The 21,227-nt window shown below is 36.1% G+C and overlaps 1 protein-coding gene and 1 long non-coding RNA gene across 3 annotated transcripts in view; one reads left to right on the top strand and one right to left on the bottom strand.

Moving 5' to 3' along the window:
* ntng2b (netrin g2b) overlaps positions 1-21,227 on the bottom strand; it is a 64,375-nt gene that overhangs the window by 41,475 nt on the left and 1,673 nt on the right. For both annotated transcript variants that reach the window (XM_079846921.1, XM_079846922.1), the window contains exons 2-3: positions 20,189-20,884; positions 6,342-6,985 (exon numbers count right to left, since the gene is read on the bottom strand). In XM_079846921.1, the coding sequence (XP_079703047.1) occupies positions 6,342-6,985; positions 20,189-20,410 (866 nt within the window). In that variant the 5' untranslated portion in view covers positions 20,411-20,884. The remainder of the gene's footprint in view (positions 1-6,341; positions 6,986-20,188; positions 20,885-21,227) is intronic.
* Positions 6,902-18,529, top strand: LOC307144519. Its single transcript, XR_013818778.1, has 3 exons — positions 6,902-6,973; positions 16,462-16,705; positions 17,707-18,529. It is a non-coding gene; the product is annotated as an uncharacterized lncRNA (long non-coding RNA).

A 21,227-nucleotide genomic window follows, 5' to 3' on the forward strand; every position in this document is an offset into this window, starting at 1 on the left:
GAAACACGTGCATAACTCGATCAAACACCGTGGAGACCAACTAGAGAAACAAATTCAGGCAAAGCAGAATAGGGAACAATACAAATGAAACCAATACACAACAAACACATTGCAGAGAAAAAAGAAATTATATTTTGCTTAAAGAAAATTAAACTATTTTTTGTATGTGGCATCATATTCATGACAATTAAGCACAATTACCCCCCCCCCCCCATTTCTCATTACTGTAGTGCGAAAAATGTGTTATTCTATGAATAAATGTAAAAAATAATATATAATTTTTTTCACATTACAGTAATCAAAATAAAACATTTTGCATTATTTTATTTTTTTCGTATTATAATATTTTCTATATATTAAAATAAAAATATTAAAAAAAAATATATATAATTTATAATAATATATTGTTTTACTATTTTATATGAATTTTATTTAATTATTAATTTAACTGTATTATATTTTACTTATAATATTTTAATATATTTTATATAAATTATGTATTTTGATACACATACACACACACACAAACACACACTTAATTAATTCAACTTAATTAACTAACTTAATTTAGTATTTGAATTTATTTTATATTGGTTGTAGTGCCTTTAATTTCTACTGCAGTTTTAAAAAAAATCAATTAGTATAATTGAGAATTTCATACGCCTCAAAAGGGAAACATCTGGACACATTTTTGTAAATACGTTTTCAGGGGAAATGTGTTTAATCATCATGAAAAAATGTTAAAAAACAAACATTTTAATGTTATTAAAAAATAGGCTTAATTTCCTTATCCTTATTTTTTTTCTTTGATTTCTGTGTGAAGTGTGATCTGGACATGCCGAAATATGCGTCTCATGGTGGTTTGCTGCAGTCTTTGTAAAACTCTACAAAGTTGTGATGTCTGAGTTGTCTTCTCGATCTGCAGTGGCTCCTGAGAGAGTTCTTTAAGACGTCTCTCCGGGGGTCGACCACACACAGTTAACACAATCTCAACACGCTCCCTCTTCTCATGCCCTTCCAGAGGAGGAGGACACAGAGCTATAGTTATAACTCAGAGAGACAGACATCCTGGCTTTCCACAAAGTCACACCGCATTACGCCTGTAGCAGCTGCAGTGTGTGTGTGTGTGTGTGTGTGTGTGTGTGTACTGACACCAGTCAGCCCTCCAGAGCTTTGAGAGCACAGATTATTCATTGGCGACCTGTAGCTGTCACACTCCACTCTTACTCCGTAATGAAATACATTGTAGGCGCGATTGCATCAAGTGTTGGGCCTTGAAATATTCAGATGCTCTTGACTCAACATTGATATTTATTAATGGAAACAGAACTTCTGTAAACAACTGGATAATTCAACTGGATTTTGAAGTTTTTTGTCAGTTCGCTTGAATCTCCATTTCATTCCTGTCTCAGACTTTAGTGATGCACTGAAACATATTTGTCCAAAAATGAGTTTTCGGTTTCAGCTGAAATCATTGAATGAAAGGGTGATGTTTAGGTAGTGCTCTTCTGATGCTGCGTTTTGAGTGTTTCTCTTGTGGATAAGTCTAGATGTCAGCTGTGGACACTAGGGCTGGGTTGATGATATTGATTTCTTGTTTTTAATCAATCTTTGTTTCGATAAACAGATCTTTTAGTCAATATCAGTTTATGTGATCAAAGCCTCACTAAACATTATTTGTAGCAGTAGGCCTATAATCGCAATAATCTTTGTGCTTTATTACTTTTGATATAAAACAAAGTTTCAGCTTTCATATTCTGTCAGGTTTATAATGAAATTCAAACAATAAAAGTTTTTTTGACACTCTTTATATTAGGGCTGTCAAACGATTAATCGCGATTAATCGCATCCAAAATAAAAGTTTGTTTTTACATAATATATGTGTGTGTATGGTGTATAATTATTTTCTATATATAAATACACACACATGCATATATATTTAAGAAAAATGTGTTATTTATATATAAAATATTTATATATAATATAAATTATATATAATATAAATATATATACACAGTATATACATGCAAATATTTCTTAAATATATACATGCATGTGTGTGTATTTATATATAGAAAATAATTATACACCATACACACACATATATTATGTAAAAACAAACTTTTATTTTGGATGCGATTAATCGCGATTAATCGTTTGACAGCCCTACTTTAAATGTGACGTGTCAGTTCGCTGTTGCCGAAATACATGCACTATATTACATATATTATATCATATTATATATATCATTATAATTTTAGTTAACCTATTGTCTTAATGTATGTTTGAATAAATCCGGCATGAAAACAAGTTTTTATATATATATATGTTAAAAAGTTCATATTAAAACTGCCTGAAGTGTCATATTAAAACTGCCATTTAAATTTTAAATGCTAAAGTTTTAATGTTTTTATGTTTTAGGTTCATTCTCGTGTTACGCAGCACGTTTGAGCTTCAGCGAGAGTTTCGTTAAGCTTCTGTTTATGTTCGCTGATCAATGTTTATCTGTGAATAAAAGCCTGAATTAAATCTGTTCATCATATAAAGCGACCGAGTCTCTTCAGAAGATTTGGACTAAACCTCTCAATTCATACAGATTAGTTTTACGATCTCTTTATTAACTTTTTGAAGTGTCAAAGTGGTAGTTGCATAGACTGTCAATGGAGGGACAGAAATCTCTCAGATTTCATTAAAAATATCTTCATTTGTGTTTCGAAGATTAACGAAAGCCTTAGGGGTGAGAAATTAATGACAGAATTTTCATTTTTGAACGAACTATCCCTTTAATACCTCACATTTAAAGGTTAAAGGAGAACTCCGGTCAATTTAATTTCAATTTTGTAGGCAACACCGATTTTTGTCGTTGTTCTCTGTACTGACAGCACTCCAAATTTACAAAAAAATGAGCTCAATGTTAAAATTGACCGGAGTTCTCCTTTAAGGTTAGTCAATAATTTACATTAAATTCAGAGGGAAGTGATCATGACAAACTAAAATATGTTTATGGTGCAAGAAACTTTGAATGACATACAGTTTGACTTCATGGGACAAAAATGCTGCGTAATATTATGTAGTTGTGAAACAAGTTGTAAATAAAACAAAGATTATTGGAGTGTGTTTTACAAGAAATTTCTGTACTTTTTCAGTTTTTCTACTTCATGCTTACTTCAATCTGTTACTTGTCGTTTCTTTGTGATTGTGAAATTTACTAGTAATTTCTGAGAAAATATTTTTTTCAGTGTATAACATCCACTCACTAACACAAAATACACTCACTCATATTTCCACACAATCACTACAGTCTGCTTTAGGAAACACAACACACACACACTTGTTGTGATCGATGATCGATCGAGAGCCGTCAGTTGTATCTTACCCAGTCTCAGCCTAAGAATAACTTATTGATCATCAGATTGTGTTTCCAAGGGTGTGTGTGGACATCGGTGTGTTTAAACGGCTCTATTTATGACTTAATACTACAGGAAATGACACACACACACACGTCATCATAACTGTTATGTAGAGCTACACATCTCAGGATTGAACTTTATAAATTCAACTGCATGTGTGTATATGTGTGTGTCTTTAAATGCAACTAACTGTATGTCAAATTAATCACAGCGCTTTGCAACCTCAGCAGCCGTCCGTATAGAAGAACTGTACGTCATAGCAAAAGATGAGTGTGTGTGTGTGTGTTTGCGTGTGCGTGTGCATGGTCACGCTTGATATTATGAGTGAAAGTCAAGTGCAGTGGAGTGTATCTTAATACAGATGTCTAAATCCTCTCTCAGTGCGTAAATGACAATCCATAAATCTTACAATAAACACCTTCTCTCATTATTCATGTACTCGTCATATATACTGAGATTGTAAAATGATAAACATGAGTGTGATCTACTGTAACACACAATCTCACACTCATATAGATGGCTCACATTTATTAAATATTTAATGTTTTCCGCTGCTAATAAGATGAAGTTGGCCCGTTCCATGAACAGGGTACAAATTAGGGCCTAAAATTATGATAGTTTCCCTTTAAAACAAAATCATAACTGACTGGTGATACTTAACTTTCAGTGGTCATATTATGTATGAGTATTGTTTTCTGTTATTAGTGATAAACTTATTTTTCATATAATAATAATGATGATAATAATAATGCATAAAGTTCTCAATCTTCTGGCGCTTTTATGTTCATTTCTGAAATATTTTGGCTAATATATCATTTATAACATTTATTTATGTATACAACTTGTGTAAGAGGGTTAATAATAATAACTATTATTATTATTACATAATATTATCTATATTAATATTCTAATAACATATAATCTTATATACTTACTATTTAATAATATATAAATAAAAAAAAGTAACAGGGTTGAATGGCTAAGATTGATTAAATCAGTCAACAATTTGTATAAAAAAAGAAGAAAAATGTAATTAAATTATGTGTGTTTTTCTGTCATGCTGTAGAAAGGGTTCACATTATGTCAGTGTTATGTTTTGTGGTAATTAAAATCAGTTTTTACTACAGTCAACTGAACATTAATTCAACAGAATATGTAAATTATGATTACGGTTGGACAGGCCAGAATCTGCATTTTCAAGGGGATACAGACATATGATATTCAATTTATGCTATAATTATCTAGTAGTATAATAGTGTAACAACAAAAGACATTTGTGTTTGATTTGATGTGCGCTTTGAGCTTCAAATCATGCTTTAAAAGTTAACAGGACACCCTATTGGCCCTATTCACAGAAACGTTTTGATTGACAGATTTTTGCCATAGTTAAATCCCTTCCACAGATTTTAGCCCAGCATCAGTGCAGGGAACAGGGAAAGTGTGTGTTTTCCATCTGGGCTGCCCATGGGCATCTCTCTGTGCCTCTGTGATCTCTGACACATCTTCAGCTCAGCTTCTACACTCATTAATGCTCACTGTTGTCTGTCTGTGATGTGCTTTCCATGTACGGGATGTATTTCTAGCGTTTTGTAGCATTTTATGGCCTGAAGTCCACTTAATACATCAGTTAAGACTTTTTGCATCAATCATAATTTAGTTTATCATGAGCATTTTCCACACTTCTTTGCTATTGGACCTTTAAAACTTTGTTAGGTTAATGACCCATGTTGTGATACATTTATATACTAATTGATCAGCAAAATCTGTGTGAAGAGAAGCAAATATTATAAGTGTGACAGAATTGTATTTTGTTTTAGGTGAGCTATTCCTTTAACGCAGTAGCTGTCATGTCATGATAGGATAGGAAAGAAAGGGTTATTGTTAACAGACTGTCAGTCACTGCAATTATCTGTGAGAGACCTCAGTGTCTCATTTGTTCTGTTATGACAGTTAATATCTGTACAAGTAATGACTCGACCATTATTGCAGATCATTTGTGTGCCTCCTGATAGTTATAATAGTTAATGGTTATGATAGTGTGCATTATGATAACAAGCATCTGTTTGCCTCTATAATTATACATGGCGCAATCTGATTAGATGAGTTGCTCCAAATGGTTTATGGATAATAATTGGCCTGACTCAGTAGAGTCGCTTTACTCACACTGATAGCATGGGGTAGATTAGCCATCATCTAATACCAAGTAAGTGAACAAACAGTCAGTCATTATTTCTGTGTCAAGTTGTTGGGGATAGTGGAATGCATTAAGACATTTTATAATAATATTTGATATTATAATTAATAAATCAAAGTATATTTTTTCATAATAATGTATAATACATTTTATAAAAATATAAATAAAAATTATTTAAAAAAAAATTGTTAAATTGGGTATATATATATATATATATATATATATATATATATTAATATAATTCATATTATATTAATACATTAAATAAATAACAGGTATAGAACATTTAACAAATATTTAATATACTACTTTTTCAAATGTATAATGGGAGGAAATTGCAGAAGAGCTACAATAATGTAACGTCATTTTAAAGGTTAAGTATATAATTGAATTCTTTCATGTTTCATGCACATAGAAAAGTAAAAATAAATAAATGTGGAAATAAATAAATGTGGGTATGAATAAATATAAAAATAAATAAATGCATAAAACAATAAATACAAAAAAAATGAAGGAATAAATAAATAAGAATAAAAGAATAAAAACAATTATTCTTAATTTTATTAAGAAAAAAAATTACAGAATTTATATATACAGTATATATATATATATATATAAATTCAGGATTAAATGTAATTTAAAAATAATTATATTTGTTTTGTCAAGTCATTTATTTATTAAATTGTTTTTAATTTCTGCAGGTTTGTGCCTCCCGCTGCTAGTTTGCGTGTTCTCACCTGGCTAGCACCTCGACGTTAGAGATGGCGTAGAAGTATTTGAGCAGGTTGTCTCTCTGGACGTAGGTTCCTCCGAGCGCGGGCCTGAGGAGCCGGAGCCTGAGACTGGTGAACGTGAAGAAATCTCGTAAACCCTTCATGCTCTCCATCCGCGTGTACAAGCCCTCCATGTTCAGCAGCCTGGGGCCGGCGAAGGTGGCGAAGCGCGGGCGCACCTCGAACCGCACCACCTTCTCGTTCTTGGAGCCGACCCAGCGGGAGAACTGCTCGGTGCAGATGACGCGCGTGGCGTTCGCCGCGTTCAGGTCGCGCACGTGTCTCGGCGGCATGTTGAAGGCGTCCACGCAGTCGTCGGCGTAGTACTGGAAGGGCTGCCACGTGCGCCCGAAGTTCAGAGACTTCTCCAGCACCATGACCGTGGGCCGGCCGTACTCAAAGGTGATCTGAATGTCGTCCGTGAGTTCGAGGGTCTTGTTCCAGGACAGGGTGATGTTGGCCTGGAGAGGCTCGGGATAGCGCTGCCACGTGACCGTCTGCCAGTATGTGATCAGGCCGCTGCGCTCGCGGTCCTGCATCAGCTGCGGCGGGTGAGCCAGGTCAGGGTTAGACGCGTCACATTCATCACTGCACAGGTACGGGTTCTCCTGCACACACACGAACAGACAGCACACTTTTATACAGAGAATCTACTTCAAAAGAACTGGATGTAATACTTTCACACTCTTAATTGCAATTCAATTAATATGTATACATAGTTTCAATTTATATTAAAGGTAGGGTAGGACATTTTTAATTAATGTACTCTATTTTAGTTTGTTTTTTTAATGCTTTGCATTTTTAGGGTATTTATGCTGTATTTATGATCCATTTATTCACTTTTTGAGCACAGACCTGAACATTTGATTTCCGACTGAAACTGTGGTAAACCTTGAATGCTTCAAAGCAACAGACTTAAGTTTGATCTCTTTTCAAAGACAACACTTGGCAGATTATTGCCGAAGTGAAAAAAGTTTTAAAAAGTGAACTTAAAAAAAAGTTACAGAATCCAGAATTTATATGAAATATGTATTTTCAAAAACATGTTTTACTCTAAAACTGTGAGAAAATCAAAGAAAATCATATTCATTCAATTAATATGTATTATAGTTTAAATTTATATAAAAGGTAGGGTTGTTATACTGGTTGAAACTCTCTGCACATCCTCATAGCAATCATTAATAGAAGTGTATGTATATGGAAGTATATATTATTTTTGATTTTCTTCTTTTGAGAGATGATCCAAGTATTCATGGATTGAAACAGATGGAAAACTGACGGAACAGTTCTATGGAGGTTTTGTCCTCCAGGACGCCTCGTCAGTCATGTGACTGAAAACGATGAATTATTTGAACTAAAGAGTGCTTTTTTTTTTTTTGGTCCACTAAGGAACATCTATGTAATTCCATAATTACTTATATTTCATTTTATTGAAACTTACATGTCATGTATTGACATATATTTGTAATTATACAGTTGCAATTTAGTACGTTTAAAATGTTAACTTTTAAATGCAATATCGAAAAGTACACAAGTGCACATTCAATACAATTAAGCACACTTATTTTTCACTAAGGTAGACAGTGTTCAGACAGGAGATGTGATAGAGATATTGATTGATTGAGTGATTGACAAAAAGAGATAGAGACAGGAAGAAAGTGTGTGTGATGCACAGAAAAGGAAGGGGTTGATGCGAGTGAGACAGATTGTAAACTCACAAACACTTGTCATTGTAAAACTACAGTGAAGAAGTCGTGGGCTTTATTAAAAGAAAAGACTGCAGGGAGTGTTGATCTGTGAGCGCAAACTCCTGCTGCACACACACACACACACACACGACTCACGAGCACATCATTAAAAATCTGGGTCAATTCTATCAGCTTTCTTTATAAAATCACACAGTAGATGATCATCTAACAATAGCACATGCTAACACAGCTGCTTTCAGGTATGACGGCTTTGAATCTGTCTATTAAGCGTGTATTCAGAATCTGTGTGTTGTACACACCTCGACAAAGAAATACACACTCACACACATGCCTCATAAGAGAAGCTTGAACAGCACAGTGCAATCTTGGGAAATACATCATCTGATTTATGAAGTCAGGCACACGGAGAATAAAAAATAAATTAAAGGGGAGATAAAACAATGTGCATGCATGTAAGAGAAAGACAGAGAGAATAAAGAGAAGCGGTAAAATGATGAATCCTTAGTTTTACTCAAACTCACAGTTTGTCTGTATAAAATAGAATTACAAATGGACCGATAATCAGTTTGACTGATGTTTTTTTACTGTTATTCATACTTTTCAACAGGATCCAGGTAAAGTGACTCAATTAATGTATCCTTTGGATAATTATTCAACTTTTAACATAACAGCCATTCACTCTCAAGTAAGAAATATATTGCTTAATTATACAGTTTATTGATTTACAAAATGCTGTTGCACACATAATAATAACTTTGCCCAAATATGACAAAAATATGATACAAAATTTATAATAATAGTAATTAATCTATGTATATACTGTATATATATATATATTTGTCATATTTGGGCAAAGTTACACTATGCTGTTACCGGTCAGTAATAAATTATTCATATTTTCATTCAGGAAGGATACAAATTTATAAAAAGTGACAGTAAAGACATTCATAATGTTATATTATTATTATTATTAATATTATACCTACAAATCTAATATCTCATTGACTTGCTACTAACATCCTCTTGCATATTTGTCAAAAATGTTGTGTACATTTTGGGAAGTCCAGTACTTTTCCTCCAAAGCTCTCACAGGTAAAAAACCTGCAGCATCCAATTAGATCGCACTTTTGTCCGCTTATGCAACATGCATGAGCCAGAACAGTTTAGCAGCTTCTGCTTCACCAATTCCAGTATGTAATGTGCAATGCTTGGCACTGGGTGCAGTTCTGTCAGATATATTGCATTATCCCATTAAGTGTCTATGAAGCGTCTAAACTCATTTGATGCCACAGACCATGTGCAGTTTGGAGAATCCAGTGACTAGTTATTCCTCTGGTCAAATTGTACATCTTAATCCTTTCAGACACACATTCTACAGTGCACTAATGCTGTTCTGGCTGATCGTCTGACTCTTTGCTCCAGTAAAGGGGTTTAATGTTACTCTCTTCCCCGGGATCGCATTACAGCTCCGTTCTTACAGGCCTCGACGCTGCCACTCATTTCTGCTCAACATAATTCTATTTCCTCAAGACGCACCCCTCTATCTCTCTTTTAATCCAATGTTTCTTCTCTCTCCTGTAATATTATTGTAGAGAAACCTCTGCAGACATCATCATCTGACTTGACTTCAACATCTGCCCACATGCATGCACGCATTCAAGCACGCAAACACACTCTGACCCCTGACACGCTAAAGCTATAGTTGGATTAAGGAAGAGAATGTTACACAGAAACCTTCAACCCCCAAATCCACTGAAACTCAACCCTCTGACACACTTAGCGTGCACTGTGCGACTGACAGCATGATGTGTGTATCTGAGTCAGCTTTTGTTTATATATTTGGGGACCAAATGTCCCCAAAATGATAGTAAAACCTGAAATCACCTACATTCTGAGGATCTGCCAACGGCTCCCATGAGAATAACAGCTTAATTAACATGCTAAATAATGAAAATATAAAAACACAGGATGTTTTCTGTGAGGGGTGGGCTTAGAGCAGGGTATACAAATATCATTAGTACTATTTTTATGAAAACTATAAGTCAAAGATAAATTCTGCCTGTGACAGAAAAGTACAGTAAATGTGTGAGTGTGTGCATGTGTATTTCATCGATGTGTGTGTGTTTGGGTTTTCGCATGCTTCTGTGCATGTATTGGCAATGCTTGTGTGTATATGTGCATGTATTTGCATGCTTGTACTGTATGTGCTTGCATTGCAAATGTATATTTGCATCTGTGTGTGCGTATGTTTGCAAATGTGCATACGTGTGCTTTTATGCATGGATGTATGTGCGCTTGCATATTTACATGTGAGTTTGTGCATGCATGAATGAACGCATGTGTGTTTCTGCTGTCTAAGTGACACGGTTTTAATATTATAATCCAGGATCATTTCTCACTAATGAGTTGTGTCCATGTTTTAGCCATGACCATGGCCCAATAATCATTAATGCATGTGGCAAAGATGCAAAACTAGCATGCACATATATGCTTTCCAGACAATCCCATCCTCCTGCCCCATATAAACACACACACACACACACACACACACACACACACACACACAGCCAACTGTTCCAGCAGGTGGCCCACATCACTAAGCTCCTAGAGCAATTATCCACGTTGGAATCCCGTCGCTGCGACAACAATCAGCATGGAGCTAGATCCCTGTCACAGCGTCCATATAGCAGCCTGTTAAACCAACCAACTGGGACATTACATCACCGTTACACTAGAACTTTACCGAGCACCATCCACATCCCATGCAATCTGTTAGAGTACAACATCAGTATTGTAAAATCGGTTAATCTGTCTTACTCTTTGTCGTCTCTGTGGATTTATATACCTTTAGACCTTCTTATTGTAAGTGTGTGTGTGTGTGTGTGAGTGAGTTATAGCGGTCTTTAAAGAAACTGAGAACACAATGTGAGCCCCATTTGGTTTACGAGAACATCACTAAGAATACAACACTCTGAGGAATAGTGTACTTCTGTTCCAAAGCCTATATGACTGTAGTCAACATAGACAGCTTCCTTCTAAGGCAACATCCTGATTCCTGACTGAGTTGGAACGTCATGAGATCCCCAGATGGACTTTATTTTGGATATTCTGTGCCTTTCAGAGATAAAATGTGTTAAACGGAGCTGACAGCACTGCAGTCTTATTGATGCATGCCTAAAAGTCTAATTAAATTATTACATTACACAAAATATTTAATAAACAAATATGCAAGGGGTGTGGGATGTGAACTTGCATGAATAGCACATAACAGTATCTTAGAAGGCACAAATATTTTTTTGCTTACTATTTAGAGCAACCTGCATGCTGAGAGCACAGTTATGATTTCTTAAAATGTTAATGTCTATTTAGGCAGCTCACTAGGATTTCTAACAAAGCTTAAAAGAGAAGTGTGTATTTTATTTTTAATGTTATAAGTTTCCTGCAATGCTGAATTGTCAGCATTATTAAAATAAAAAAAAATACCAGAGTTGAATCTGAGTATGCAGTTTGAATGCATTGTAATAACATAAAAAATGTCTTTCTATTGATGCTTAAAGAACAAATGATTCATTTGAGCTGATTCTTTTAATGAATCCTTTATGAAGACTCACAAACTTATAGAAGTCACTGAATATATATATTTTTTTTTTATTATTATTATTATTTATTGTAGATGTGGTGATGTAAGTTTGGAGTGAGCAGGACTCTTATTTTTGCAATGTTGTTTGGTATGAAGTATAGAAATATACAGTACATTTATCTGATTTAAATAAAGAGCATAGCAAACAATAAAAATAATGAATTAGCAAACAGATCTGCGCTCAGCAGCGCTCACCTGGTGTTTCGGCACAGGTGCACGTCATGATTAAGTGTAAATATAGCCAAAGGAAAAAAACACTGGAATTTCACGACAGAATACACAAGATGGCAAAACCTAAAAAGGCTGTTCTTTAATAAAAGGAGCGTCAGAAAGGGCTTGCAAACACATTCGTCTTTTCCAAATGAAAAAACTATGAGGTCAAAGCTTTGGAAACTTTCTTTATAAGTTCTTCACATTAGTTTTATGGGTATTAAGATGAACTGTACTAGTAATCTCATACAACCTAACATGTAATCAATCTTTTTTTTGTTATAGATATTATGAAATTCAAGGATGACAGACTAAATATGTGATTGGAACATTTCTGCAGTTGCTGCATTTCAAATATTATTCAGAGAAAGCTATTTTACATTCGATGTGATGTGTGATTTGTGCTATGAATTCATTGTTTATTATGATAATTATTTTTTATATACATTTATTTATTTTGTATCATGTTGGAGTTAAGGCAGTGTATTGCACTGATGTTTTTTTTTTTTTTTTTTACCATGGTTAAGGGGTTTTAGATACTTTCCAATGTTGTATCTAACTATACCATGGTAAAATCACTGTAGTGCTTCCTTCAGATGCTTATTGCATTAAACTGCATTAGTTTAGAACAAAGAAAATGGAAAATATATGGCATAGAAAACATTTCCATATTTTCTATATCAAGTACTCCAATAAAGCATGTCACAATGTCCACAAGCCTTTATTCTAGATCTCCAGAACTCTTAAACGTGTTCTCTCTGCTTTATAGTTTAATTTTTATAAAGATGTATTGGTCAAATTGAATATCTGTGCGCTGACATCAGTGAGATCAGAGTGAGGCGACAGATTCATCCTATTAAAGTAGTACACCAGCTGTCTATTGTCTATTGTCCATCTCAAGCTGTTTTCACTCAGTTCTTTCCCTTTGTTTCTGTACTATTCTCTTTCTACAATATGTAGTGAATACTGTGCACAGTAAGCACATTTTCTGTGTGCACAGAATACCCAAATGACTACTTTTGCCCAAACGTGCAGTAAACAATTTTATGAAAAAAAGGTTCAATAGGGTTTTATAGAGAACTAGGGATTTTTGACTCAATTTTAAAGAACCTTCATGTCAAAAAGATTCTATATAAGGACATATGTCTTTTTTAGTGATAAAGTGTAATGAGCTGTTTAATTCATAAAATTTAATTAAATTAACAAAATAATAATAATAATAATGAAACTAAATAAATTGAAACTAAATCCACAAAATGATCCATGATAGGAGCCCCTGAAAGGTTCTATGAAGTGCCTGAAAGAACCCTTTAAAGGGATGGTTCCTTTAAAGCCTTTTTCCCCTTGGTTGGACATGATTAAAGTTAGAGCTTATTTAGATATATCAGCCGAATGGCTTAGTGCAGGCGCTAATGGATCCAAGTTTGTATCTACCTCTACAGGAGTACAAATAGGTTCTGTACTCATAAAACGAGGCATTGGAAAGTTTGTAAGTACATCAGGAGTTTATTTAAATAACACTTGCCTGACGGCTCATGCTACTGCTAACCCGGACACCAAATAAGGATGTAGTGTAACGACGAATTATTTTTTTTTCCGAAGTGTTGACAACTTAGTGTTAACTAATAATTGTTATAAACTGGTACAACCAACAAAATATTAGTGCATTCCTGGAACTGGGCGTCGTTACACTACATCCCTATGCATCGCTTTCTGCCAGGACTTTTACAGGCTTTTCCCAAATCACGGAAGTGACCTCGACGTCCGGGTTAGCCGTAGCATTAGCCATCAGGCAAGTGTTATTTAAATAAACTCCTGATGTACTTACAAACTTTCCAATGCCTCGTTTTATGAGTACAGAACCTATTTGTACTACTGTAGAAGTTTGGTGCCATTCTGGGCATTATTAGTGGGGTAATTTACGTGATACAACCTTGGATCCATTAGCGCCTGCACTAAGCCATTCGGCTGATATCTCTAAATAAGCTCTAACTTTAATAATGTCCAGCCAAGGGGAAAAAGCTTCTGGGGGGGTGATTGGCTCGAGGTCATGGTGCAAAGGACCCTAGGTTGATTTTACTCTGAACCATCCCTTTAAGTTTCTATATAGAACCTTTTCTTCTGAGAGTGACGTACGGAGTGTGTCCGAAATCACGCACTGTCTAAGTAGGTCCTACATATGAAATTGAACTTACTTCACGACCGTTAAAAAAGTATGAATGAAATTCAGACGTACTACATCTGCCATGTTGTTACTTCAGTTGCATTGCTTCACTGCCATTCACAACTCCTCTCCTGTGGCCTCATGGGATAGGAAAGTGTCCACCGAATGCGCACTTAAGAATCTCACCGGAATCGGTAGGTCATCCGGCTACTTTTCGCCCACTGAACACTATGGATTCGGACATACTACTCTGTTGGTATACTGTTTTCGCATACTATAAAGTAGGAAAGTATTCGATTTCAGACGCAGCAATAGTGTATCCCATAATGCTGTTGTGTTCAACTTGACAGCATGTTGTTTTTCGTGCATTATGTGGTAGAAAATATTAAGCATGCAATGTAGTGAGATGCAACTTTGTGAAATGGGATATTGCCTACTGTTTCACTTGCTATTTTTAAAAAGTATGGACTATACAGTATGTTTAGTAAGTAATAAGTTAGTATTCTATTCTGAACATAAGCAGTATCTCATTGTTTTCTATATTCTGTCAAATCTCTTCTCCCTTCTTCCTGTTTCCTCCCCCTCTTTCTTCTTCACTTCCCACTTCTCTCTCTCTCTCTCTCTCTCTCTCTCTCTCTCTCTCTCTCTAATTTCTATTTATAGCATTGGCTCATTTGTGCCTCTAAATCAGAGAGCTCTGTTGTGTAGCATGAGGGTTTTCTACTTTCATACACACACGACATATGTTCATGCATTAACGCGTGTCATTGTTTCATGTGCCTTGAGGTTCTGCACTTTTAGAGAGGTGTATGCATGAACAGCACATGCTTATTTAGTTTGTGTGTGCATGTGTGAGTGTGTGTGTGTGTGTGTGTGCGCTCCCTTTTTTTCCGCTGAACTAAGCTGTGATTCCCCCATCATTAGGGATCTCTCTCTCTCTCCCTTTTTCTTTCCTGATAATATGAACAACTCAGAAACCACTTGAAAGAAAACTATGCCACAGGGTCCAAATTTTAACTTTTGTCACATGATCTGCCAATGGTCGGTGAATTGAAAGATTTCAGTGATAAATATTGGGCATGATTTCATTACAAATACATTTTGTACCTATGGCAATGGACTCATTTAGCTGTTTTCCATGCATTGTTGTGACAAATAGTGCAGGTCATTATCACAATGCATTATCATATACTGTACAAAACAAGTCAGATGTCACACAAACATGAAGAGACATTTTGATTTAGGTGCAGCTTCATGTGAGAAATATTTGTCACAACATGATGTTCTAAAGAAGAAAAAAAACAGATTTATTTATAAATTCCCACTGGTAAAAGTGTTTTGAGTCTTGACAGATGTTTTCTTTAGTAGACAGTTTGATTTGCATGTATTAAATTGGAGTTTAATTTACCAACTTACTAAGGAGTAACCCTGAAAAGGACATTTTTACTCACATACTGTATGCAGCTCAGTGAGTGTTCATTTTGGACCCTGGGTAGAATGCACAAACACACACAAACACACACACACACACACACACAGCAATGGACACAAAACACACACTAACTCACACAGACTAGAAAAAGAGCAGCTGTTGTGAGATGCAAGATATTATTACAATCAGCATAAAATAACATTTGCAGCTCATTTGCGTAATCTGACATATTCCTGATTGAAACAGTATGTTGTGCAAAGATAAAACAAATGTAGGACAGAACTTTTATTCATTGGGATGTTTAGTTTATCTAGATGACAGATGGTTATAAAATACTAGTACTCAGTGACATCAAACAAAAAGGAAAGTCATTTTTAAAGAAATCATATCTTATCGAGTCATCAAAACATATGGACATTATTGGCCAAAAGTGATGTCCGGGTGGGATATTTGTTTTTAATGACCCTACAACTTTGATTAAACCATCAAAATATTGATGAGGAAAATTTTTACACTTATTTGCATGACTTTTTTCTCTAATAATAGTGTTTTTATAGTCTTACTTCCTCCTTGTGTGTGTGTGTGTGTGTGTGTGTGTGTGTGTGTGTGTGTGTGTGTGTGTGTGTGTGTGTGTGTGTGTGTGTGTGTGTGTGTGTGTCAGGTTTCATTAATGTGCGAACATGGACAGTGTTTATGAGTTCATCTAGCTGAAGTTTAGAAAATTGTGAAAGTACACAAGAAGAAATTTTTGCATTTAAGTTTTAATAGATGCTGTTTTTGGACTGCACAGGAAGTTATGAATGCTGAAACGTACTATATGTTTTCATAACACAAGCTGTATTTCAGAAAGATCCCCTTTTGTAAAGTTTAATGCAGTAATTTTACCCAGGCTGTCGGTTAACTACGCTTTTCTCTGTCATCTGCGTTAGTCATTTACTTGGAAGGAGAGATGCTAGGGAGGATCCCGTCTGTTGTAAAGTGCTGACTGTGCCAGCCTGCCCGACCTCGTCATGTCTAGAATGTAAAAGGAAAATGTTTGGGCGCACTGTGGATGTCTGCTTGCGGGACCATTAAGGGCCCCATCAATATTAAAGAGCTTGGGACGACCCGAGGAACATTCCAGAACCCAGTCCATTAACGGACGACTCCAGCACAACGATTCGAGACTCAGAGGTTTGTGTGTGTGTGTTAGCTTTTCCCCTTCAGGTTTAAGTAAGAATCCAAATTTTCAGAGTAACTTTGCATGCCACAATATTCAAACAAATCCATCTAGTGTTTAAAGGGATAGTTCACCCAAAAATGATAATTCTGTCATGATTTACATAGCATAAAACATAAAATGTTTTTGCAGAATGTTCACACTGTACTTTTCCATGCACTGACAGTAAATTGGGATAAAATGCTATCATAAAAGCATCATAAAAGTATAAGAAAAGTAGTCATACATACAATTTGAGCACCATATTCCAACTCATGTGAGTTTGGAACAACATGACGGTCAGTAAATAATGACAGAATTATGATTTTTGGGTGAATGATTTCCCTTTAAATTGTGTTTGTGTAAATGTGTGAGTGTATGTTTGCTTTTCCAGTCTGTGTTTAAGTAAGAGTCCAAATTTTCAGAGTAAATTTGCATGCCACAGTATTCAAACAAATCCATCTGGTTTAAAGCGATAATAATTCTGTCATGATTTACATACAATAAAACATAAAAGGAGATTTTGTGCAAAATGTCCAAACTGTTCTTTTCCATGCAATTAAAGACTAATAAAAATGACCCAAAATAGCTTAAAAAGCACCATAATGAAGCCATACATACAATTTAAAAGTCACTACACAACAGTGTGTGTGTGTGTGTGTGTGTGTGTGTGAGAGAGAGAGTATGAGACTATGGGGCTCCTTTAACCTAACATTAAACACAGCATTAACTGCTAAGTGTGTAAGAGCTGTGTCCATTTCCGGCTCTCATAGTAGACCACTAACAGTCTGTCCCGTCAGCAGCTTCATTGTAAAAAGTCTCAATTCCTTCCTAATCATCTGTAGTAAACAACAACACTTGTGTGTGTGTGTGTCTGTGTACGACATTGCAGTGTCTTGATAATTTGATCAGTGTTGTATTACCTATTTTCCCTTGGCACCAGTATTTATTTATGCTCTTGTTCTCCCTGTGCCAGGCAGGAACAAACAACCTTGAAACCACCCAGAACAACTGCATAGCAACACCTTGGCAACCACCCACAATATATAGCAATATGCATTTCAATCTCTTTTACTAACAGAACTCATTGACTGATGGAATATCTTTTGATTCTGAATCTTTTCATCATACTGTAATCTCAATTTAGGAGCACCAAGTGACCTCCTTGCCCTTGAGAATAATCCTCCGGGTCCTCTGTTCCTGTGAGCCTGACTCTGCCAACTAACCCACGTGGGTAAACAACACCTCGGCCTTCTGCTCTCCACGCATGCTGACCTCAGCTGCATTTTTTCTGCTGTGGTCGGTGACCTGCATGGCAGATCCTGCTCAAATTAACGCTGCTTCAAAACCTCCGCCCACATGATGGGCGCAGGTTGGCACCGTTCTGCGAGCCCTGCTTAGTTTGATCAAAAAACGGATCGGGTAACAAACCGGAAACATCTGCCTGAGGTCCGTCCCATCCCAGGTACTGAGGCTGCACTTACATTACATGCTTCAAGTGACCCAATTCTGCAATTTCCTCCCATGTGGCACAGATCAGATATGACCCATGAACTTATAAGAAGGAAAAAAAAAACACACGGATTCCGATATTCTCAGATCGGTTTCAGGCCTCATTCACATGTGGGAAAAAATCTGATATGAATCGGATACGTAAGCATACAGATCAGATATTCACATGTCAATGCGAGTCGTACATCATTGAAAAAAGCCACGGTGGCGAATGTTGTCAACTCCAACCGCGATCACATGACTCTTCACAGTGCCAAGGCTGCAACAAGGGCTCTCCTTTATTTTTCTCCGCCTTAAGAGACCGATGTTTTGCTGACTTGGTGCGGAAAGCAAAAGCTTGTATTATCATTTAATCTGCGTCCATTGCAAATCGCATCGGTTTTATTTCCTTTTCGGCCTAAGCTTTTCCGGGTCAGTACGTCAGCCTTGGGTTGTTTCGCCAAGTTTATTGTAAAAGCAGATATCATATATGGGTCACTTTTAATCGAAGATGTAATCTGGTCGGATATAGTCAACAAATTGGGAACTGGGCATCAAGACTTGCAGTGTAAATGCAGCCTAATTGACACTTTGATTAGTGTACTACTTATTTATGTATAGTTCATAATATAATCAGTTAGTCAACCCGGCACACTTTTTGGGCAATAATCATTATATTTAAAGAGTTTTATTTTAAAACAAAGCTTTAACACGCTGTAAAACATCATTTTTTCGATTTTTTAAATAATAAAAAAATTCTTCAGAATTTTACATTTAATTCAATGTGTTACTTACAGTTTCTTTAACATTAATAGTGAAATTTACTAGCATTTTCTGAGTGAAAATTGTTTTTACACCAATTTTTTTTTTCCAGTGTGTGCAAACTCAATGCATTAGCAGTTAACCAAATGAATGAGCGCAACTGGTAACCAGTAATCTTAATGTGTTGAGCGCCCACTTCCTAGTTTATAGGAAAGTCTGTTACGGCTACTGGGAAAACGTTACGTCACTTAATTAATTGTCTTTGTCAGGCTAATGAGCGGAAGAGGCATGCAGGAAGAAACACATCACTGTCAAGCCTCCTGACCGTGTGACACGTAAACTCTGAACTTCTGGTTGTGAGAAGCAGGAATTAGCATGCTGTATATTTATATCACACTCTACTTCCCTATTTCACACACTATCTGTCCTAAATAGTATGCAAGAGTAGAATTAGTATGTCCCCTTATCATGGCATGTTGACAAATGCAGGCCAAAGTTGCACGGGTGGTCTACTATTTCTGGTTGTTTTTGAATATGTCAATCTGATATGTTTTTGGGGTAATATTGATATAATGAATTGATTTCTCAGAACACCTCCACTACCATTCATAAGTCTGAGGTCAGAAAGATTTTTTGAAAGAAGTCTCTTATGCTCACCAAGGCTGCATTTATTTGATCAAAAATACAGTAAAAACAGATATATTGTGAAATATTATTACAATTTAAAAAAACTGTTTTCTATGTGAATATATAGTAAACTGTAATTTATTCCTGTGATCAAAGCTGTATTTTCAGCATCATTACTCCAGTCTTCAGTGTCACATGATCCTTCAGAAATCATTCTAATATGATGATTTGATGCTCAAGAAATATTTCTGATTATTATCAATGTTGAAAGCATTTGAGCTGCTTCATATTTTTGTGGAAGACGTGATTAAAAAAATGCAGGATTCTTTGATGAATAGAAAGTTCAAAAGAAGAGCATTTATTTGAAATAGAATCTTTTGCAACATGTTAAATGTATTTGTCACTTTTGATCAATTCAATGCATCCTTGCTGAATAAAAATATAAAGTTCTTTTTCAAAAAACAAGATGCTAGTGTATATCTGTCATGGGAAAAGTTATGTGTGGTATATCCCATTTACTGGATTTTTAAGCATAGTTACCCCAGTCCACATTACTAACAACATCATTTTGGACTCACCAGCGTGCAGAATCTCTCCGGCGGGTTCCCACAGGTGATGCCTGGCGGCTCCACGCGGATGCGCATGTACTCCTTCATTGACTGGGCTTTGGGTTGGCACGCGTAATGCTCCCACATGGCGCCTTCGTCCGTGCTCACGAGAGACTTGCACAGGTCGTACTGGCCTCGGGCTCTCGCCAGCACGTGCACCAGCAGGTAGAGGAGTCCCGCGCGCGCACGCATGGCAGGCACGTGACCGAGAGGGGGTTTCCGGAGGGAAAGGGACCACCGTGGGTTCAGAGGTGGGACGTGTTAACATGGAACAGCTGCACCGGTGGTCAGGTTAAAACATCCCATAACTTCGCCACAGTCATGCTTTCATTTACTCCAAGAGGAAAAAGTCAGATATATAGAAAAAATGTGCACGTGTTTTGTTGTTATGAGGTTGAGGGAAATTCTTGTAAAGCAAGTTTATTGTTGTGTGTATTGTTTGCACTGAGAGGGCAAGTCTTACTTCTGTGTGTTTGGACACCGTCCTGATGTGTGATGCTTCTTCTCGGACTTACATCCATAGCAGCTCCTGGACTGCGTCACCACAGAGCATATTTATGTGCTGAAGGTCTGTGTCCCACACATGAAGTGTGTATCCCCCTTTCCAAAGTCAGAAGTATCCGCCTGATCTCATTCTCCAGACTTCAGCGGCTGCTGTCCATGGTCCTGAAAGCAAACACCACACAATTTAGTGCTCAAGTTCACTGCTGTTTTGTTCACTCGCACACAAGCACTTGATGTCAGCCTGTTTTTTCTAGCAATGCTTTCCGCTGATGGTCTAATTTGCCAAACCCCCCCTAAACAGACGTTGCATGTCATCCTGTGAACCGCCACCAGTCTGGACAGATGGCTGATCTCACATACATGCATGGTACACACACACACAGACACACATTTAACAGGCAGAAATTATATAAGACAGGACTTCAAGGAAGAGCAGAGAAAGGGATGTGCATTATATCACGCAGATACTACCATATATTGCATGTTAAATGGTTTCCTGAATGAA

Source organism: Squalius cephalus, assembly GCF_949319135.1.
Source record: "Squalius cephalus genome assembly, chromosome: 17".
Classification (NCBI taxonomy): Eukaryota; Metazoa; Chordata; class Actinopteri; order Cypriniformes; family Leuciscidae; genus Squalius; species Squalius cephalus.